The sequence below is a fragment of the Etheostoma spectabile genome, unplaced genomic scaffold, assembly GCF_008692095.1.
Source record: "Etheostoma spectabile isolate EspeVRDwgs_2016 unplaced genomic scaffold, UIUC_Espe_1.0 scaffold00001124, whole genome shotgun sequence".
In the NCBI taxonomy this organism is placed as follows: domain Eukaryota; kingdom Metazoa; phylum Chordata; class Actinopteri; order Perciformes; family Percidae; genus Etheostoma; species Etheostoma spectabile.
The window spans coordinates 20,983-45,000 of record NW_022602692.1 but is presented as its reverse complement, the minus strand read 5'-3'; the positions used below and the strand labels follow the sequence as shown (position 1 = coordinate 45,000).

The window sequence follows — 24,018 nt, the reverse complement described above, 5'->3', positions numbered from 1 at the left end:
GTAGTAGTATTAGTAGTAGTAGTATTAGTAGTAGTAGTAGTAGTATACAGTATATTTCAAGGTTTTTCTGCTGACTCACCTGTTGGAAGACAGACTGCACCCTGGTCTGAGCGTCTCTTCCTGCAGAAACAACTCTGTCCTCGGGCCATTTGTCCCCCGGAGCGTCCTGCAGCTCCTCGTCCCCGTTCACCAGGATCTGGGGTCGTCTTCCAGAGGACAACTCGCCCATGTCTCTCTCTGTTTCTGTCTTCACGCCGGTCTGTGTCCCTGAGACTGAGCTGCGATGAGGAGCCGGCGTGGGAAAGATCTGGTGAGCTGTAAGTCCTCGGAGACGCGTCCCCGGGGGGGTTAACGCAACATGGAGACATCAGACATCACGTTTACAACGCTGGGGACAGACATGGGACTCAGACGGTTCCAATATTAAATCTAGCAAAAGCAGTACAGGGACCTAAGCAGGGTGGTTGGGTTCATTGCTGGGGTGGGGGGGGGAGAGCTCCTATCTCGGGACGTCCCGGGACACGTCTGCATGTGTTGGACAAAAAACATCGAGACAACTGTAGAAGGAAACTCTGAAAAAACAACAACAACAACGTCAAAATCTGAGGGAGAAAGCAGCAAAAACTCCAAAAAAGCAACAAAATTATGTTGGAACACAAAGACCTGCAGAAAACAACAGTTTGGAGGATTTAATAATAATAATAATAATAATAATAATAATAATAATAATAATAATAATAATAATAAAGTATCCTTTATTAGTCCCACTGATAATAATGATCATTAATAATAAGTCTCATAAAACACGTCTTTCAACATTTCTTTGTTGCTTTTTTCCATTTTGAACAACTTTCTGCTCCGTTAATATGACTTCTCACATTATTATTATTATTTATATCTTTATTTGGACATTTTCCTGATTTTTTCCTGATTTTTTAAACATTCCTGGCCCTTTTTCAGATGTAGTAGCTGCTTTTTGAACATGATAAATGATAACTCAGCCCCTGTTGATATGAGCTGTGCAGTGATGTTCCTGCTGTTCCTCTGAGTGTGATGTGTGAGCGGGACCCTGAAGGCATCGCGCCTCCAGGTAACAGAGACAACAACACACATCTTCAGGGACCGTGGGAGCTCAGAGCACTGCTCATTAGTAAACCATGATGTGTTTTACTCCACGGCAACACGTTGACGACACATGACGACTCGACATGAACACAAACACCTCCACACGTTGTTGGGCTGCGATCCATAGGGTCTTCTTAGGGAGGAGGAGTTTGCAGTACAGCGTGTACTTTATTACACAACGTTCTGGAGACAAGACGCAGGCAAAGTACAGAGAGACAAGTGTCTTGCAGTAGATTACCATGTTGTCTGTCCTCCTCTTCCTCAGCCGTCCCCTTATTCCCACCTTTCAGACGCTCCCAACAGGAAGCTCAGAAACTTTAGGTTTCCAAAACCAGGTCATGTAAGCACGTCATTATATGATAAGGATTATAGACCACTCCTCTGTCTGGTGTTATTGCTCCAACGGTCCCATTTACTCACGCCCATGAACACCCTCAGAGATGATTCTCATGCACACAATATTAAGCAAAGCAATTATAAATTCCAACAATATTCATTTTCATCTGTCTTAAAGCATATATAGTCAAATAAAATGACATCTTTCACATCCTGCACTGTACTATTATTATTCATATTATTCATATTATTATATGCATCTCAAGAAAATATATAAATGAGAAGTCTTGCATGTCCAGACCCTCCTCCACGGTGCTGTCCGCTGCTAAATAGTCTCAGGAAGGAAGTGGTTTTGGTGGAACATGTGAACAAGAAAAAGAAACTACAAAGAGACAAAGGTGAAAGAAAAGCACTAACAGGCGGAAAAAAGGAGAAAAAAGGGTGAAACAGGCAGAAACAGGAATATACGTATATACATATACATGTATATATATATATATATATATATACATGTATATATATACTGTATATGCAGAATGAGAGGGGGGAACGCCAACGGGCCTGAGCCTGCTACATCCTCCTGGAGCTCGGGCTAACCAGCCTGGGCCTGTGAGCGGGCCTGGCCTGCTTCGTCTTTTTGGAGCTTGGGCGGGCCGGCCTGGGTCTCACCCATCATCCTGGAGGCTAGGAAAATGAGCCTGGCCTACTACACTCTTCTGGAGCCTGGCCTAACAAGCCTAAGCCAGTAACATAATTTTGGAAGCTGGATTATACTCTACAAGATGACCTGGTACTGTTACTAGTTATTTTAATATTAGTAAATTAATGACGATAGCATCTTTTTGCATTTTATATTCTTGTCCCCGTTGGTCACTTGGAACTTGCAACCGGGCAACGACCCTAGGGTGAGTTGTTTTACACCATAGTGAACTGTTACTGGCCGGGGACTTAAATTGGGACTGGCTAAATGCTGTTTCTGATGAATTTAAATCTTTTTGTGATTCTCTTAGTCTTAGCCAGTTGGTAAATGTACCTACAAGGCCTAATCCAAAAAATCCTGACAAATCTTCTTTAATCGATTTGATTCTAACAAATGTCCCTCATAAATGTTTATCTATGGGTGTCTTTTGTAACGATCTGAGTGATCATTGTGTTATTGCTACTTTGAGAGGCAGTAAAATACCCAAATGTAAATCCCAAATTATTAGAAAGAGGAATTTGAAATTTTTTAATGAACAGGCCTGTCATCATGATTTATCTTTGATGAATTGGGGACAGCTAGGCCTGTTGTCTGACGTGGAACTTGCCTGGACACTTTTTAAGGAGAATTTTGAGAAAATTGTAAATAAGCATGCTCCTTGGACAAAGCATAGAGTGAAGGGACGGGAGAACCCTGGTTTCCACCAGAGTTGTCAGACATTATTCATCAGCGACATGTGGCGTGGGCCAAAGCTAGAAATGGTGATGAAAGCCTTTTAACTTTGTTTCTTTTACGGTGCAGCAGGTGCATGGAGCTCTTAAAGCGTTAGACCACAGAAAACCACCTGGACCAGATTTAATAGAGCCTTATTTTTTGAGAAAGGCGGCTGATTTCGTTGCTGAGCTCCTTACAATTCTTTTTAATTTGTCAATTCAAAACAACGAAATACCATCAGTTTGGAAGTCAGCTTTTGTTATTCCCTTGTTTAAAGGAGGTGATCCAGCAGTTTTAACTATCGGCCTATATCTAATTTATGTGTTTTGTCAAAACCTTTAGAATCCTTAGTTTCAGACCAAATTAAAAGAGTTTTTATACTCGAATGAACTTCTTTCTAAACTGCAATCATAGTGGGGCAGATAAGGGGGAAAATCGTTCACAAGTGGATACAAGCCCCAAATTTGGTGTGGTATCCCTTTGGGCCAATAATTTGAAAAATAACGTTAGCCACTTAATTTTTCAAAATGGCCACCATTTTTCAAGATGGCTGCCATTTCCAGCATTGGAAAACACATCTTTCAACATAATTTTACTATTGGGACATATTTCAAGGTTTTTACCTTTTGAATCCTTTTTTTTTTACTATAAGGATGTTACATACATATCTATTTTGTGTTTTGAGAGTCTATAGTGGTATGTAGAGTAATAATGTGAAAAAAATCCACGAAACGTGACATAATTCCAAGAAAAATGTATTATTAAAGCATGTCAAAGTAACAGGAGGTTTTATGTTATTTACTTTTCTGGAGGCACATAACATTATTGTATATGTGTTCATTTTATTTAAGTGGTTATTATATGTATGTATGCCAACATTGGTGTCCTGGCACTTACAGCTGCTGTACAGTTAAGACCAAAGTGATAGCATTCACATCTTCCACGGCACTCTACTTTGCATCCACATTTGGTCAGTTGCTGACAGCGCTCTACAATTGGTGATAGCTCTGTCCAGAAGATCAGCCATAAAGCACCTTTCTTTGTCCATCCCCACTCAAAAGGACTCAGTACTTCTGGCTGGAGTACAGTTGCTTGACTCCAGATGCAGCCTGCCTGGTAGGCTGAATGCTTTACACGCTGCAGCAATGTTGCTTGAGTAGGAGGAATGGCTTCATATGGCCTTTACTTTACTTACTTTACTTACCAACCTGGCTTCATCTACTCCTCCTACTTCGCTGGATCTGTTGTACATCATGACCACAAACATTTCTAAGAATCTTCAGGTCACCGTCATCCATTCTTGGAGGGTAGTGGCTGAGCTGGCTGAAGATTTCAGAAGCTTTGTCCAATATATTTCATGTTTGCCAAGCAGTCTTCTTCCCTTTGCCACCAAAGGCTGAAACTACATCACAGGCAGTGAATGCATGAAAGAAAAGAATACCACTGCTCTTCTCCCTTCCAATACATTGATAGAGGTCATGATCCATCCAAGATTCATTCCTTGGCCAAAACCAAGCCACAATTGTTGCAGACCAATGTCCCGAAGAACTGGCAGACCACTGACTGCTATAACAAGAACGCTGTCACTGGCTTTGACCATAAGGTTTTTGCTGCCATTTTTGGAATGGACAAAGATCCTAGTGTCAGCTTCCTCATGACTACGGTACATGGACTTCCATCATCTAGGTTGATGAAGTGGTTGCTGACAGCTTGATCCTCTTTGGTCACTATAACCACATTTGGTGTCAAAGGGATCAAATGACAGATTAGACATTTGTATAATATGTCACAAAAAGTTAGATTTTATTTCATCATTTACACTTTCAAAATAACAGAAAACAACAATGGCGTCTGTAAAAGTTTGAGCACCCTGCAGAGTTTATAGCACCATACTTTTTAAAGCTGAGACCTGACAGTGTCATGGATTGTTCTCAATCATCGTCTGGAAAGACCAGGTGATGTCAATCTTAAGGTTTTAAATGCCCAGACTCATCTGACCCCCCTCCCCCAACAATCAGCACCATGGCTTCTTCTAAGTAGTTGTCTAGAAAACTAAAACTGAAAATAGTTGATGCGCTTAAAGCAGGTGAAGGCTAGAAGAAGATAGCAAAGCGTTTTCAGATGCCAATATCCTCTGTTTGGAATGTAATTAAGAAATGGCCGTCATCAGGAACAGTGGAAGAACAGCTCGCAGGATTGTGAGAAAAGCAATTCCAAACCCACGTTGGACTATGTGATCCATCCAGAAAGACCTGCAGACACTGGAGTTGGTACACCATTCCACTATAAAGAGATACTCGCACAAATATGGTCATCATGGAAGAGTCATCAGAAGAAAATGTCTTCTACGTCCTCACCACAAAAATCAGTGTTGGAAGAAGGAAAATGAACATATAGACAAGCTTGATGCATAGTGGGACCAAGTTCTGTGGACTGATGAGGTTAAAGTCAAACGTTTTGGCCGAAATGAGCAAAGGTACGTTTGGAGAAGAAAGGGCTCAGAATTTAATGAAAAGAACCTCTGTCCAGTTGTTAAGCATGGTGGGGGGGGGGGGGGGGGGGTGTATTGCAGCACATTGTGGTCGTTTGCCATCTGTGAAAAAGCTGCAGTTAAAGAGAGGATGGCTTCTACAAATGGATAATGATCCTAAACACACCTCAAAATCCACGGTGGATTACATCAAGAGGCATAAACTGAAGGTTTTGCCATGGCCTTCACAATCTGCTGACCTCAACATAATGTAAATCTATGGATAGACCTTAAATTAGCAGTGCGTGACAAACAGTCCAGAAAGAGACTCTTGGCTGGCTACAAGAAGCGTTTCCAAGCTGTGATACTTGCCAAAGGGGGGGCGTGGAGCTTCCCACCGTCACTCAAGGCAGCAGGGAATGGCTAATTTTCATGTTTAAAGAGCTCCTTCAGATCACACTCTCTGCTCTTGCATGAGATGAACAGTTTGGAGAAGAGCTGGCAATCCTCCTTCAGCACCTTTTTCTTCAAAGAATTGACAGAAGCACGTTCCTGATGGAAGAAGTTCCTGCAGTTTTTCTTGATTTGCTCGTAAAGTTTGGGTTCTTCTTCTTCAAGTCCTCTCCAAATCAATATGAGGACTTTAACTATTGATATTTATGATGTTGAATATGGTCTCATTGTAATTCTTGACCATCACAACATAGGGGTAAATATCGCCTCTTGTGATTTATCTTGTACGGTTCAAGAGATATGATGGAAAATACATAATTAGGCTATGGCGGAATCCAAAATGGCCGCAACAGCTGTCTAGAGGCCTTCATTTATGTTGTGTGTGGTATTATTGTAATCATTGACCATCAAAACATAGGGGTAGACATCATCCTTTAAGCAGTTGAATGTTTTGTTCAGGAGATATCATGCAAATATACATAATTTGGCTATGGCGGAAAATAAAATGGCCGCCGCGGCTCCCATGAAGTTTTTTTGCAATGGCTAACGTACTTTTTTTGAAAGAGCACTACCCACTGAGTAATTGTACCAATTTTGGTGCTTGTATCCACAAGTGAACGATTACCCTAAAAAATGGCACTTATCTGCTCCACTATCAGGCTTTAGGAAAAAGCTCAGCGCCATTACTGCTGTTACAAAAGTAATAAATGACATATTTGTCGCCCTTGATAGAAAGTAATTTTGTGCGTCACTTTTTCTTGATTTGTCGAAAGCATTTGACACAGTGGACCACGCTGTTTTAAAGCATAAGCTTCTTTGTCTGGGACTGTCTGATTGGGCAGTTTCCTGGTTCATGAATTATTAGAGTGACAGGACTCAGTGTCTAAAATATGACGGTCCATGGTCTGCATTAGTGAAGGTCCACAAGGGGGTGCCACAAGGTTCATTATTGGGTCTTTTTTTACAACAAAAAAAAAATATACAAATAAAAAAAACACAAAAACGTTGGGAAAAGCAAAATACAAGATGATTTAATATAGAAAAAAAAAAAAAAGCCTCAGTGTGGCCGGGTTGGTCCAGTGGTAGAGCAGGCGCACATGTACTGAGAGGTTTATGCCTCAAAGCAGAGGTCGCGGGTTTGAATCCGACCTGGGACGATTTTCTGCATGTTTCTCAACCCCCCCCCCCACTATATATAGGTCAATGAGATAATTAATGAAAATCTAAAATATCCTCTATTAAATAAATCAATGATTATATTACTAATTTTTTAAATTAAAAGTTACTTATAAGTGAACCAATACATTGTTAAATAATTTCAAAATAGTTTTAAAAGTTGTTAAATTATAACTAATAGTTAATAATTATAATTTGAGGTACTAGTCTTTTCTATCATGTTACTTTCTACTTCAACTGTGCTACATTTCAGAGAGAAATATTTTACTTTTTACTTTAGTTACTAGTTACTTTAGTTACTCCAGTACATTCATCTGACAGCTTTAGTTACTAGTTACTTTAGTTACTCCAGTACATTCATCTGACAGCTTTAGTTACTAGTTACTTTAGTTACTAGTTACTTTAGTTACTCCAGTACATTCATCTGACAGCTTTAGTTACTAGTTACTTTAGTTACTCCAGTACATTCATCTGACAGCTTTAGTTACTAGTTACTTTAGTTACTCCAGTACATTCATCTGACAGCTTTAGTTACTAGTTACTTTAGTTACTAGTTACTTTAGTTACTAGTGCTCGAAGCTCTGACCGGCAGAGCAGATGGGGAATGCCCCCCCACTAGGAGATAACAGGAGGTCTGACTGTCAACGTCGGTCCCCACCGGGGAGTAACTTCCCATGCGGTTAAAGAGGAGTCTTAACTGCCCCCAGGGGGGTAAACCACTGCCCAAACGGGCAAGGTGAGTGAGAGAGAAAAATTATTAAAATCAAGAAACCCACCAAGCTCAGTTGTTTTTATTTTTTAGTGAATAATCAAAAGCAAGTACAGAACATCAACATCAATGGTCTCCTTCCTTTTTTCATATATTAATATATATTTATATTTATAGCCAAATGTCAACGACAAACTTCACGACAACCAAGAAGCTGCAGAAAAAACTATACATCAATCACCAAACACGGTTACGCCTTTCAACGGTGCTTGTGATGACGTGGGGTCTGGTTTCTGAGAAATCTAACCATGCGCCTCACACCACTTGTACCTTTGTTACACATGTTTGACCTTCAACACATTTTTAAACTTTTGATATGGTTTAGCTGTCCTGATATTCAGCACACACATCTTAAGCAATATATGTCATTTAGCTGTGTGTTTCAAAATACTTTTCATCAAGCAGTATATGTTTTAGCTGCTGTTTTGGGGTTTTCAACTGAACCTCCGCTCAACAATAATAAAAAGGTAAATTGTGATATTATTTCTGTAGATGTAATAACTGTTTCATACATTCTTGTGTAGGAGCTTCCTAAGGGATCCTCTGTAGTTTTGCTGCCTGAAACCACTCAAATTTGAACAATTCCATAATTGCTTTTCCCAATCTCTAAATATATCAGTTGCGCCCTCGCCCTCGCAGTTCTTTGTCATGCTGTTCCTTCATTTCCTTTATCAGGTTTGCATACAACCCTTTCTCTCTCCTCCCTCTCCCTTTCTCTCATCATTCATATCCTCCCCCTCTCTCTTCCTCTCGTCCTCTCCCTCTCAGCCTGAACTTGTTCACTCATTTTCTTCATCTGTTCTTCATACTTTTCCTGAAGTTTTATCTTTAATTCCTGTTGTTCTTTGCATATTTTCTCTTCTTTCTCTTTCAGGATGCGTTGTTTCTCCTCTTCGAGGACCCTCTCAGCCTCTTGGAACATCTCGTTTGTGTAGTGGCTTCCTCCGTTCTTCTGGGTCAAACTTCTGATCTTCTGGAGCAGCTCAGTGACCTGAGAGCCATCCCTCAGCTTATTATTGAAGACATGGTACTGGTCATTACATCTGGTCACGAGTTCTTGCAGGTCTGAGGAATCCTTCAAGAAGTCTTCAATAGTTTTGTCTTCAAGTAGGTCTCCATGAGTGAAGAGGACCATGCTGTATCTGTCTGCATCCTGTCCAAAGATTTCTTCTCAGCTTTTCCTCTGGAGTGTATCTGCCCAGCCGGATGACCACCAGGAACACATGGGGTCCAGGAGCAGCGTAAGAGATTCACTGCTCATATCTTTAGTGGTTCTATCCATGTCAAACCTGGTGTCAAACAGGCACCTCTATACACCTCTACCGTCCACCTCTGCTTTGTCCTTGGAACAGTCTACAGTCATAGATTGTGTCTAAAATCGCGCACTTCCCTTAGTGCCCTTCCAGACAGTACACTTCGTGCACTACGTACTATCTTGCATAGTGCGTAAATTTCGACAGAGGAGTGTTGTCTCAAATCACGCACGGCCATGTGCACTTACCGGAAATGACGATCACATTTCATCCCTTCTTCTTCTTCTTCTTCTTCTTCTTCTTCTTCTTCTGTACAATTGTAAATTTCACCAACAGAGAGCATTCCAGTCTGCTATTGTGTTTCGTGAAAAATAACTCCTGCTTTGTTTTTGATATTTTAACCAAAATAAATGTGATGTATTTATTTGCTCCGTGTCACGCCAGGATGACGACTGCGCCGCCGCCGTCATGTCAAAATAAGTAAAGTAAATATTCATTCATTACGTTACTGTTCATTTTAATGCTCAACGGTTTCATGAGGACATTGTAGCCCAGAGATAAGACTGTTGTGATGAAGCATTACCCCTTACAACTTACCTAATAGACAAACCATCATTACATCTTGTATATAAGTTGTATTTTTGTTCTAAATGGTCTTCATACAGTGACGATACAACAGTGAAAGCAAAGGTAACAGAATTGACATTTAAATAGACCCATTCCTTTATATTCATTATATGCTTGCTACAGTCATGCAACGTGCAATACAAAAGATAACAAAGTTAAATACTTTTAATATCATTTTATTTTATAAATTTGCTTGTAGTTCTGCAGCCAAATATAAATACACTGGTGGCTTATATGTTGTAAGTATAGCAAAAAGACTCACGTTCAACTTCGTATTGCTCCGTCAGTCTCGCTATCGCGTCTAACAGTTGTTAGCTCCGCCCCTTCTGCTACGTAGCCAAGATGGCGACCGTTGAGTGTGGAAAGAGTCCATCGATCCAAACTTAACTTTTTGGCTGTTTTGAGTGCACCATCCGGGTACTTAAGTGCACTTCGACAATGTGAACGCACTATGACCTCAAAAAGTTAGTATTTAGTACAGAAGTGCGGGATTTGAGACACAGCCATAGACTCTGCACTGAACTTTGATTTAAAGCACTGTCGTCCCAGAATGGTGTTTTCAGTGGCACTTTTCCCACTCCCTTTCTTCCCCACCATCACTATCCTCATATCCTCATTGTTTCTGCTCAAACCTGTGTAGAACAATGTGTGACACTGAATAAGAATCAGGTTGTACATGCACTGTAGTGTAATCACACAGGAAATCAATCATGACTGTTTACAGTGTGGCTCATAATGTTGACTTATTTGGTTTTCTTTCCATGATCTTATATGGCTTCCATGTATAGTTTAGTTCAGTAGCAACAGGAAAGGCACCAGGTATTTTAAAGTACTCCATGCATTAGTGTCTAAGTGACTAACAAGTACAAGAATCATTGAAATTGGTCCAGTTTCTGTTGTGTATTGTAGCTGCCCAGTCTGTACCGACAGCCTGAAACCAGCGTTGCCAGATCTTGCGAGACAAATAGCAACCAGACCTGTGAAACAAGCCCAAACAGCGGACTTTTTCTACGGAGCCCCCCTAAGATCCTGGAAGATAAATAATAAACTGTGTGCACAGTTTTACAATCTATGTGGACAGATTGGTAAACTGTACACACGGTAGAGTTTTATTTTCTTACACTGAGCTTCAGGACAATGACTACAGAGGAGTTAAACCACAATTTAACATTATTTAAACATTAGAAAACTGATGGGACATCAAATAGACACTTTTTCACAGTGATTTTGAGTTGATCCCCACGACGAGATGAATCCATTATTTTCCTCCTTTCTCTTTCTCCCAGTCTTTGTTATATTTCTTCCCGTATTTCACCCTCTTTATCCCGGCATTTATTCCTCCAAAACCTCTCCTATAGTCCAGTCCCATCAGTCGCTACTCACGCATTTCCTGACCGAAAACAACCGATTGCCCTGCTCTGCCTCTGATTGGCTGGTACTCGTTGCCATCTGGGTCAGAGCCATCAGAAGCAGGAGGTGGGGGGAAATAACTCTGTTGTCTCCGGTGTGTATGGGAAAGGGGCGAGACCGATGGAACAGGCAAGACAAGTCCTACGTTTAAATAACATATAGAAAAAACCTGCTTGACAACTTATTATGGAGCTGGGAACAAGCCCAAATAAGCAACTACACTTTAGTAACAAGCCCAAGAAAACCGCAACCCGCGACTACCAATATTTGTAAGCAACTTTACAGAAAAACAAGCCCAAAGTTGCTTAGAATAAGCGGACTTGGCAACACTGCCTGAAACCGGGCTGTAATGTAACCCTATACACCCAGCGGTTCCTCCCACAGGTGGTGGGCCCATGGGAGAAAGAGAAGGGCGCTACGTAGCTTTTTCGGGCTCCGTGGTATACCCGGCCACCAGGCGCTCGCTGACAAGGCCCTCCATCTGGCCCCGGCTCCAAGATAGATAACTACTGTTTTACAGAGGAGAATGGCCTCGCCTTTTTTGAAGAAATGGAAATCGTTTGTGCTTAACACGAGTTATAATGTTATTATGTTATTTTTAGCATATTGGAAAGCTGTTTTAGACAACACACAAATGCTTGTGTAAATTGCTGCGGGTGTAATATCAATAAATATAACATTAGGTTGATCATTGGCATAATTAAATGTCCTGAGGGCAAAAGAGTCTGGACTTATTTAGTAAAAATATATAGCTGTAAAAGTTATAATGATCCTTTCCTCCCATTGTGACTCAGGACACATGAGAAGTGTTTTAGAGAGATTGGCTCAGCTGGTCCTGCTCTGTCTGTGATATCAATACATATCTGGGAGATTCATGTTCCGTCCTCCAACCATTTTTCACTCACTGCTGCCCAAATATTCCAATAACCCAGTGTGTCCTGAAAAAAATGATGTTCATAGATTGACTGTGGACAACAGGGTTGATGTTTTACAACTTTTTTTTCAGACAATGAGCTGTAAAAATGACCTTAGGACTAATTTCAAACCCTGCACAGTAGTGCATACACACACACACACACACATACGCACGCACGCACACACACACACACACACACACACACACACATACACACGCACACACGCACACACACACATACAAACACACACACACACACACACACAGGCATATAGGAATGTGATGTTCCAACACCATGGAAAGCGTTTGGGTTATAAATGTGTGTGTGTGTGTGTGTGTGTGTGTGTACTATGTTTAACTACATTTGTGGGGACCAAAAACTGGGAATACAGTATACTTATGGGGTCCTGACAGCTTTGTGGGGACAAAATGCTGGTCCCCACAACGTCAAAGGGCTGTTAGAGGAATAAGACTGTTTTAGGATCAGGATTAGAGTTAGGTTAAGTTTATGGTTAGGGTTATGGTTAGGTTATGGTTATGGTTAGGGTTAGGTTATGGTTAGGTTATGGTTAGGGTGAGGGTGAGGGTTAAGGTTAAGCATTTAGGTTTGATGGTTAAGGTTAGGGTAAGGGGCTAGGGAATGCATTATGTCATGACTGGTCCCCACGAAGATAGTGAGACCCACATGTGTGTGTGTGTGTGTGTCTGTGTGTGGTGTGTGTGTGTGTGTGTGTGTGTGTGTGTGTGTGTGTGTGTGATGCTATCCTCTCAATATGGACCAACATGTCTAAAGATGCTTTGAGCACCGTGATGAATCAATGCCATGTAGAATTAAGAAAGGGGGTCAAACACAGTCTTAGTCTGGTGGTCCTCATAATCCTATAGGGGAGTGGATATCTCAGCGGTTAGGCTCTAAAAAAAACCCGTTACCACAAATATGTGAACCTGATTGACACACCTTTAACAGACACTCAACAGACACACCCACTCCTTACTGCGAACAGCTCCAGGTAATCTTCCTGAGAACTATGAATCCGCTCTGTTTCTTAAGAAGAGTGAAACATGACAGTTGGCCGCTCTGAACAACAATGTGTAAATAATTTCATTAATTACACGTGTGCATTTGCTCCGTCATGTTATCAGTTATCAGTGTTCTCTAACTTGGAACTAGTTACCATTAACCTGTGATCAATGTTATTCTGTGAATAATTTAGACTAAGTCTTGTATTGTTATGTCTTGCTATTATTTTGGTCATTTTTCTTTTAGTGATTTCTGATACTGTTGCCATGGTGATACAAAATCAACATAGAGGAAACACTGCATTACAATCAAGCTGTAGTTTAATGTTACGCCACACCTAACGTCCGGTAGACCTGGTCCCTTTGGAGTTAAAGGAGCTGAAGGGTTGTGATTTAGCCATCAACAACTTCTCAGTCCCCCCCCCCCTTTCCCTCTAAAGCCCAAATGGTCTCCTAATACATCAGATACACACTCACACACATCTACACACCTGTGTGTTTTTTTGCCTGTGTGTCTGTTTCTGTGTGTGTGTGTGTGTGTGTGTGCCTGTGTGTGTATATCTGTATCTGTGTCTGTGTCTATGTCTATGTGTGTGTGTGTGTGCGTGTTTCTGTTTTTGTGTGTGTGTTTCTGTTTTTGTGTGTGTGTGTTTCTGTGTGTGTGTGTGTTTCTGTTTTTGTGTGTGTGTGTTTCTGTGTGTGTGTGTGTCTCTGTGTGTATCTTTGTTTTTACACCAAATTACATATTTATTGTTTTATGTAAAATTATTGTTTAAGTTGATTAATAGTCAGTCTGAGTTATCAAACTCCAATAACAGAAATATTAATATTAATATTTCAGGGAAAACGTGAAAATTAGCAGATTCCTTTTCTCATTTCATCAGTTCATTAGTTTTCTCTTTTAGCTGTAATGGAACCCCAAGTCAACATCTTAAGAAGTAACCAATGAGAGTCCTTCTACTCATCTTCTTCTACCCCCCTCCCCCCCCCAGCTCTGCACACCCGGGGTCAGGCTGGAGAAACCAGGTGAAGCAGCTACAAGTACAAGTCCAAAATCAGACTTCTAAACGGTCCAAAATGCACAAGTCAATAGATCGAGAGAAAACGTTGACGTTCACTCTGTGCCATTCACTGACAGTAAAAAGTAAAGTCATGCACTGCTGCGTTGCTAAATGAAGGAGATAAATGAAGGAGACTTGAAGGAGATTTGGCAATTCCTCATTTGCCCTCTCCCATCTGGCAAGTTCATAATTATTCGGCTGCTGGCCTTTCCTCCTCTTCCTCCTCTTCCTCATCCCAGTCAGTCGCTGTAGTTCTAGTGCCAGGCTGAGACTTTGCTCCCCAGTGTGACGTCATCACCGAATTGACTTTATAAACCCCTGAGACATTTAACCCTATTTGCTCTGCTATGTCCTGCTATGTCCTGCTACGTCCTGCTACGTCCTGCTGTGCCTTGTAATGCCCACAGTGTCCTGCTATGCCATGAACTACTTCAAAGAACTGCTACAAACTACTAATTTTGAGATCCCAAGGCCGAGGCCGGCGGTAGTGGAAAAAAAATACAGGACGGGTCCCAAAGACCAGAAGGGCCAGGTCCGCGCTAGTAGACTGACATGAAATGAAACAAGCGACGGTCCCCAGGCCCCGACAACCAATGCAAAAGGTCAACTAACCTGCACGGGTCCCCTTGACCAAATGGACACACAAGGGTTAAAACGATTACAATGTAAACCCTATCATCTATACTGGTCAGTTCCTAATATTTGAGGAAAATGTTGAGGGGCAAAACCTGGATGCGATAGTTGAGCTTGGATCTTCTTTATTGTAGAGATGGGAGAAGAGCGTGTCACCCTGGCCGAGGGGGCCGTGCCCTTTTCTTCTGCGTTCAGCTGTGTGATCCGTTAGAGTTCTGAAACAGTGTCCAAAGTCTTCATAATGTCTATAAATCCAAAGCCTTAGCGATGGGTGAACAGAAGAAAGAAGTCAGAGTCCTAATTACTCCTTCAGCTGGGTTGGCTACGGTGGCTATCCTCTGTGGTTCTTGTCTCGCAATTCCACTGAAGAAGTTTTCTGAAGTATTCTTTTGCTGTTTTCTTGTCCAACTCCCAACCCCTTTCTAGTCGAGGCTGTGGAGTCTGAAGATCTACTGTCCAGTCCAATGCCCTCCGAGAACTGCCGAGAAATAACCCTGATCTTTGCCAGTTTCTGCCCTTTATACAGTTTGACCCAAAAACCTAATTTGCTCCTTTCAATGATTCATGCATGTTCCTGTTGCCCAACTGTGATTTCCCAACCAGCTGAACATGTCCGATCTTGTTTTTCCATTTTGCCCCTTTCCATAGCTCTTACCAACCCTCTGTTTTATCCCTTTCATGATTACTTCTTAGCATTTACTAACACAGTTCTTTTGGAAGCTTTCTGGGTTTCAAACATTGTTAATAGACAACACATATCATTCAGTTGATCAAACAGTATTTCTGGGAAAAACTTATTTTTCTCAGTTACTCAACATATTATTAAAGCCCATGTTGCAGGTTTAATTTTGAAACAAATTTGTGCAATTTGCATGTTGGTAGTAAATATTTGAACTGTTATCAATTGTATTTGATGGTGTTGGATATTGCAAAACTGAAACACAGCTTAGACGGGGATGTTGTTCGGTTTTCACAAGTTTGACAGTTAGCTAGCTAACGCTACGACACCGGACGTTAGCACAACAGCGTTAGCCTAGCCTGCTAGGTAAATATTATGACTGCCTCTGGTGTTGCCTGTATATGCGTTCATGTTGTCAACATCATACATGTGGCATTAGTGCACCTTTTGTACTCTAATTGTAATGAATGGAATAGTAAGCATCGCTCCTACAAGATGGGTGCGTTTTTGTTACGTTACACACAAAGCTAACTGGCTATAGTTAGCCTGTACGGATGCTAGCGGATAAAGCTAACGTTGTGTAGTTAGCAACTTTGGCAGTAGAGTTTCGGTAAGCTAACCACGACGGCGTTGTCTCCCACAATCAACCTGCAGTGATGTTTGACATGGAGACACGCAGATCGTTTCTATTCCCCTGAGATCCTGGACATTATTTTCATTTATGATGTTACGTTAAATAAAGAGTAGCCCAAGTGTGCGCAGCCTGGAGGGACGCGTCCTACCACACACCTACCTACACCACCCGCTCTCCACCCTCTCACTCCCTACACCACCCGCTCTCCACCCTCTCACTCCCCTACACCACCCGCTCTCCACCCTCTCACTCCCCTACACCACCCGCTCTCCACCCTCTCACTCCCCTACACCACCCGCTCTCCACCGCAGCTTCGCAGCCGCACACACAAACACTGGCCAAACAGCGAGACGTTTTCACCGGAGGAAGAGGTAAACACTTAGAAATAACACTCGGGATGCCTTCTATTCCTATATCTAGATAACACTGGGGGGGGCTTCTATTCCTATATCTAGATAACACTGGGGGGGGGCTTCTATTCCTATATCTAGATAACACTGGGGGGGGGGGGGGGGCCTTCTATTCCTATATCTAGATAACACTGGGGGGGGGCTTCTATTCCTATATCTAGATAAGTGTACCAGTACTTATCCGAACTAACGACATGATCCCTGTCACTAGATCGAGAGAAAACGTTGACGTTCACTCGCTGCTGTTCACTGACCGTAAAAAGTAAAGTCATCGTATGCACTGCTGCGTTGCTAAATAAAGGAGATAAATAAAGGAGATAAATGAAGGAGATTAATAAAGGAGATAAATGAAGGAGATAAATGAAGGAGATAAATAAGGAGATAAATGAAGGAGATTAATAAAGGAGATAAATGAAGGAGATAAATGAAGGAGATAAATAAAGGAGATAATAAAGGAGATAATGAAGGAGATTATAAAGGAGATAAATGAAGGAGATAAATGAAGGAGATTATAAAGAAGATTAATAAAGGAGATTAATAAAGGAGATAAATGAAGGAGATTAATAAAGGAGATAAATGAAGGAGATTAATAAAGGAGATAATGAAGGAGATAAATGAAGGAGATAAATGAAGGAGATTAATAAAGGAGATAAATGAAGGAGATAAATGAAGGAGATAAATAAAGGAGATAAATAAAGGAGATAAATGAAGGAGATTAATAAAGGAGATAAATGAAGGAGATAAATGAAGGAGATTAATAAAGAAGATTAATAAAGGAGATTAATAAAGGAGATAAATGAAGGAGATTAATAAAGGAGATAAATGAAGGAGATAAATAAAGGAGATAATGAAGGAGATAAATGAAGGAGATAAATGAAGGAGATAATGAAGGAGATTAATAAAGGAGATAAATGAAGGAGATAAATGAAGGAGATTAATAAAGGAGATTGATAAAGAAGATTAATAAAGGAGATTAATAAAGGAGATAAATGAAGGAGATTAATAAAGGAGATAAATGAAGGAGATAAATAAAGGAGATAATAAAGAAGATAAATAAAGGAGATAAATGAAGGAGATAAATGAAGGAGATAAATGAAGGAGATAAATAAAGGAGATAAATAAAGGAGATGAATAAAGAAGATAATAAGGAGATTAATAAAGGAGATAAATGAAGGAGATAAATGAAGGAGATAAATGAGGAGATTAATAAAGAAGATAAATAAAGGAGATTAATAAAGGAGATAATGAAGGAGATAAATAAAGGAGATAAATGAAGGAGATTAATAAGGAGATAAATAAGGAGATAAATAAAGAAGATAAATAAAGAGATTAATAAAGGAGATAAATGAAGGAGATAAATGAGGAGATAAATAAAGGAGATAAATGAAGGAGATAAATGAAGGAGATTAATAAAGGAGATAAATGAAGGAGATAATAAAGGAGATAAATAAAGAAGATAAATAAAGGAGATTAATAAAGGAGATAAATGAAGGAGATAATGAAGGAGATTAATAAAGGAGATAAATAAAGGAGATTAATAAAGAAGATAAATGAAGGAGATAAATGAAGGAGATTAATAAAGGAGATAATAAAGGAGATTAATAAAGGAGATTAATAAAGGAGATTAATAAAGGAGATAAATAAAGGAGATTAATGAAGGAGATTAATAAAGAAGATAAATAAAGGAGATTAATAAAGGAGATAAATGAAGGAGATAAATGAAGGAGATTAATAAAGGAGATAAATAAAGAAGATAAATAAAGGAGATTAATAAAGGAGATAAATGAAGGAGATAAATGAAGGAGATAATGAGGAGATTTAAAGGAGATTAATAAAGAAGATTAATAAGGAGATTAATAAGGAGATAAATGAAGGAGATAAATAAAGGAGATAATGAAGGAGATAAATGAAGGAGATTAATAAAGGAGATAAATGAAGGAGATAAATAAAGGAGATAAATAAAGAAGATAAATAAAGGAGATTAATAAAGGAGATAAATGAAGGAGATAAATGAAGGAGATAAATGAAGGAGATTAATAAAGAAGATAAATAAAGGAGATTAATAAAGGAGATAAATGAAGGAGATAAATGAAGGAGATTAATAAAGGAGATAAATAAAGGAGATAAATGAAGGAGATAATGAAGGAGATTAATAAAGGAGATAAATAAAGGAGACAAATGAAGGAGACAAATGAAGGAGATAAATAAAGGAGATAAATGAAGAGATAAATGAAGGAGATAATAAAGGAGATTAATAAGGAGATTAATAAGGAGATTAATAAAGAAGATAAATAAAGGAGATTAATAAAGGAGATTAATAAAGGAGATTAATAAAGGAGATTAATAAAGGAGATAAATAAAGGAGATTAATGAAGGAGATTAATAAAGAAGATAAATAAAGGAGATTAATAAAGGAGATTAATAAAGGAGATTAATAAAGGAGATTAATAAAGGAGATAAATGAAGGAGATTAATAAAGAAGATAAATAAAGAAGATTAATAAAGGAGATAATAAAGGAGATTAATAAAGGAGATTAATAAAGGAGATTAATAAAGGAGATTAATAAAGAAGATAAATAAAGGAGATTAATAAAGGAGAAGATAAAGGAGGTTAATAAAGGAGATTAATGAAGGAGAAAATGAAGGAGATAATGAAGGAGATTAATAAAGGAGATTAATAAAGGAGATTAATAAAGGAGATTAATAAAGGAGATAAATGAAGGAGATTAATAAAGAAGATAAATAAAGAAGATTAATAAAGGAGATAAATAAAGGAGATTAATAAAGGAGATTAATAAAGGAGATTAATAAAGGAGATTAATAAAGAAGATAATAAAGGAGATTAATAAAGGAGAATGATAAAGGAGGTTAATAAAGGAGATTAATAAAGGAGATAAATAAAGGAGATTAATGAAGGAGATTAATAAAGAAGATAAATAAAGGAGATTAATAAAGGAGATAAATGAAGGAGATAAATAAAGAAGATAAATAAAGGAGATAAATGAAGGAGATTAATGAAGAAGATAAATAAAGGAGATTAATAAAGGAGATAAATAAAGAAGATTAATAAAGGAGATAAATAAAGGAGATAATAAAGGAGATTAATAAAGGAGATTAATAAAGGAGATTAATAAAGAAGATAAATAAGGAGATTAATAAGGAGATAATAAGGAGATAATAAAAGAAGATAAATAAAGGAGATTAATAAAGGAGATAAATAAAGAAGATTAATAAGGAGATAAATAAAGGAGATTAATAAAGGAGATTAATAAAGGAGATTAATAAAGGAGATTAATAAAGAAGATAAATAAAGGAGATTAATAAAGGAGATTAATAAAGGAGATTAATAAAGGAGATTAATAAAGGAGATAAATAAAGGAGATAAATAAAGGAGATAAATGAAGGAGATTAATAAAGAAGATAAATAAAGGAGATTAATAAGGAGATAAATGAAGGAGATAAATGAAGGAGATTAATAAAGGAGATAAATAAAGGAGATAATGAAGGAGATAAATGAGGAGATAAATGAAGGAGATTAATAAAGGAGATATGAAGGAGATAAATGAAGGAGATTAATAAAGGAGATAAATGAAGGAGATAAATGAAGGAGATTAATAAAGGAGATAAATAAAGGAGATAAATGAAGGAGATTAATAAAGGAGATAAATGAAGGAGATAAATGAAGGAGATAAATGAAGGAGATTAATAAAGGAGATTAATAAAGGAGATTAATAAAGGAGATTAATAAAGGAGATAAATAAAGGAGATAAATGAAGGAGATTAATAAAGAAGATAAATAAAGAAGATTAATAAAGGAATAAATAAAGGAGATTAATAAAGGAGATAATAAAGGAGATTAATAAAGGAGATTAATAAAGAAGATAAATAAAGGAGATTAATAAAGGAGATTAATAAAGGAGATTAATAAGGAGATTAATAAAAGGAGATAATAAAGGAGATTAATGAAGGAGATTAATAAAGAAGATAAATAAAGGAGATTAATAAAGGAGATAAATGAAGGAGATAAATAAAGAAGATAAATAAAGGAGATAATGAAGGAGATTAATAAAGAAGATAAATAAGGAGATTAATAAAGGAGATAAATAAAGAAGATTAATAAAGGAGATAAATAAGGAGATTAATAAAGGAGATTAATAAAGGAGATTATAAGGAGATTAATAAAGGAGATAAATAAAGGAGATTAATAAAGAAGATAAATAAAGAAGATTAATAAAGGAGATAAATAAAGGAGATTAATAAAGGAGATTAATAAAGGAGATTAATAAAGGAGATTAATAAAGAAGATAAATAAAGGAGATTAATAAAGGAGATTAATAAAGGAGATTAATAAAGGAGATTAATAAAGGAGATAAATAAAGGAGATAAATAAAGGAGATTAATGAAGGAGATTAATAAAGAAGATAAATAAAGGAGATTAATAAAGGAGATAAATAAAGGAGATTAATGAAGGATATAAATAAAGGAGATAAATAAAGGAGATTAATAAAGGAGATAAATAAAGGAGATTAATGAAGGATATAAATGAAGGAGATAAATAAAGAAGATAAATAAAGGAGATAAATGAAGGAGATTAATAAAGAGATAAATAAAGGAGATTAATGAAGGATATAAATAAAGGAGATAATATAGGAGATTAATAAAGGAGATAATGAAGGAGATAAATAAAGAAGATAAATAAAGGAGATAAATGAAGGAGATAAATAAAGGAGATAAATGAAGGAGATTATAAAGGAGATAAATAAAGGAGATAAATAAAGAAGATAAATAAAGGAGATAAATGAAGGAGATAAATGAGGAGATTAATAAAGAAGATAAATAAAGGAGATTAATAAAGGAGATAAATGAAGGAGATAAATAAAGGAGATAAATAAAGAAGATTAATAAGGAGATAATAAAGGAGATAAATGAAGGAGATTAATAAAGGAGATAAATAAAGGAGATAAATAAAGAAGATAATAAAGGACATTAATAAAGGAGATAAATGAAGGAGATAAATGAAGGAGATTAATAAAGGAGATAAATAAAGGAGATTAATAAAGGAGATAAATGAAGGAGATAAATGAAGGAGATAAATAAAGGAGATTAATAAAGGAGATAAATGAAGGAGACTTCCCCACAATCTTGAAAATTCCTCATTTACCCTCTCACAACTGGAAGGTTGGTAATTATTCGGCTGCTGGCCTTACCTCCTCTTCCTCCTCTTCATCCTCTTCCTCCTCTTCATCCTCTTCCTCCTCTTCATCCTCTTCCTCCTCTTCCTCCTCTTCCTCCTCCTCCTCCTCTTCCACCTCTTCCTCCTCTTCCTCCTCTTCCTCATCCCAGTCAGTCACCGTAGTTCTAGTGCCAGGCTGAGACTTAACTCCCCATCGTGACGTCATCACTGAATTGACTCCATAAACCCGCAAATACCAAAAAATGACCAAAAACTAACTTTTAAAACTATTTGGAGACATTTTTAAAAATGATATACATATCTTAAGTGCTTTTTGTACCCAATAATCAACAGTGGTGGTTAACTTGCAACATGGGCTTTTACCTGGGAAAAGTACCCTACAGCCCAGGACTGTTACAATGCACCCCAACTGGTCCCCGTTTAACCCAGGATACACACCCGTCCAGGTGGCGTGATCACAACTCACTTGACAACACAGACACACACACACCCAATAATGACTCATTTCCAAGGAAAGGTGGAGACAGCACTCCCTTTCTTTTCTGTTCTTGTTCACTTTCATCTGAGCTGAGAAGGACCTGGATTACATCTGGGTGCACTGGGCAGTGTGTTGTGTATTTTGTGCGTTTGTGGTGTTTTGCAGGACAATGGAGAGATGGAAGACTCGTTGGCTCCTGATCCTCTTCAGCCTCCTTAGCCTCACTCAACAGTTCGGTGAGAAATATTTTACTTTTTACACACACACACACACACACACACACACAGATACACACACACACACACACATACACATACACACACACACACATGTCCTCATGTTGTCTTCACGTTGTCCTCATATTGTCCCCCTGTCATGTTGTTCTGCCTAAGCACTCACATATCTTTTCATTTTTCAGCGACTTTTGTTAAATAACAGCTGTTTTTAACGCTTGGCAGTGTTGGAATTTAAAATGTTCTATGTGCTTAAACATTGTGTGTGATTTGCATTATACATTTAAGTCAAAAGGTAAAAGCGTTATTTCAGCATAAATGAAACATGTTGGTCATGCATTGAGTTTGTTGTTATAAGTATATAGTTTGTTGTTTGTTGTTTGTTACATTAAGATGTTTTGCAATAATTCTGTTTTATAATATAAGATGATTTGCTACATTTTGTTATAATCCAGCTCTACAAATGTGTCAGAAGTTGAATTGATGATGTTAGAGACGTATCCTGTCTCTGGTTCCAGTCCTTCTTCATGGCCCACTGATCTTTTGCTTTGCCAGTCCTGAACTGAGGGTCATAAACCTTAAGTCACATTCCAACTGAAGAGATAACGAATAAGCACACACACACACACACATCACTGTGGTCTAGAGACCCCTCCCTTTGTGAATAAGATTAGGAGTCCAAGATCCAGAGAGGCAGACAGATTTGGGGGAGAGCCGTGTTGACTCTGTATTTGTCTCTAGGATATCCTCTGTAATAAAATGGATTCACACATCCACATCTGAGATTTTGACTAGTATGAACCCTGAGAATGGAGCAGGATTCAGCTCCAACAGTAGCTAACGCTACCGTACTTTAGCTAAGCTGCTAGCGACTTGTGTGTGAGATGTTTAGTTACTCCTCTGCATTCTTTAGCGGTGATGGCGTGTGTAACAAGTGTAGTTTATTTATAGACATGGAGGCGAGGCTTAGTGAGTTAGAAGTCCGGATCAGCACCATGATAGATCAGCCGTTAGTTACTGAAGCTAACCCCCCCTCGGTAGTCGGCGCGGGCCGGCCTGAGCCTGAGTTAGCCTCTGGTAGCCGTCCCCCGGGCCCTCCGGAGCAGACAGGACATAGTGCCTGGGTGACTGTGAGAGGACGAGGAAGAGACAGTCGTAAGCTTTCCAAGACCTCGGACCGCCACCAGCCTGTTAGCGTTTCTAACAGGTTTTCCACTCAGCAACCCCCCCGCTGAGAAACCAACTCTGGTTATCGGCAGCTCCATTCTGAGAAACGTGAAGTTAGCGAAGCCGGCGGCCGTAGTTAAGAGCATCCCGGGGGCTAGAGCGGGCGACGTTGAGTCTTATCTGAAACTGCTGGCTAAGGATAAACGTAAATACAGCAAGATTGTTATTCACGTTGGCGTTAATGACTCCCGGTTACGGTAATCGGAGGTTACTAAGATTAATGTTGAATCGGTGTGTACATACGCAAAGTCCATGTGGGACACCGTAGTTTTCTCTGGACCCCTGCCAAATCTAACCAGTGATGACATGTATAGCCGCATGTCGTCATGTCGCCGCTGGCTATCGAGGTGGTGTCCAGATCATGATGTGGGCTTTGTGGATCACTGGCAGTCTTTCTGGGGAAGACCTGGTCTGATTCGGAGAGACGGCATTCATCCCACTTGGGCTGGAGCAGCTCTCATTTCTAGAAATCTTGACAGGTTTATTAGTGGACCTGATCC

At 38.7% G+C, this 24,018-nt stretch overlaps 1 protein-coding gene and 1 pseudogene across 1 annotated transcript in view; both read right to left on the bottom strand.

Moving 5' to 3' along the window:
- Window positions 1-2,134, bottom strand: part of LOC116674831 (uncharacterized) — a gene marked incomplete at its 3' end in the record, with an annotated part of 4,263 nt that extends 2,129 nt beyond the window's left edge. Inside the window, exons 1-2 of the mRNA XM_032507059.1 lie at window positions 2,059-2,134; window positions 80-315 (exon numbers count right to left, since the gene is read on the bottom strand). Of these exons, the coding sequence (XP_032362950.1) occupies window positions 80-315; window positions 2,059-2,134 (312 nt within the window). The remainder of the gene's footprint in view (window positions 1-79; window positions 316-2,058) is intronic.
- A 6,242-nt stretch (window positions 2,135-8,376) lies between these two features.
- On the bottom strand, window positions 8,377-9,106 carry LOC116674829 (GTPase IMAP family member 7-like; annotated as a pseudogene).
- Window positions 9,107-24,018: the final 14,912 nt, after the last annotated feature.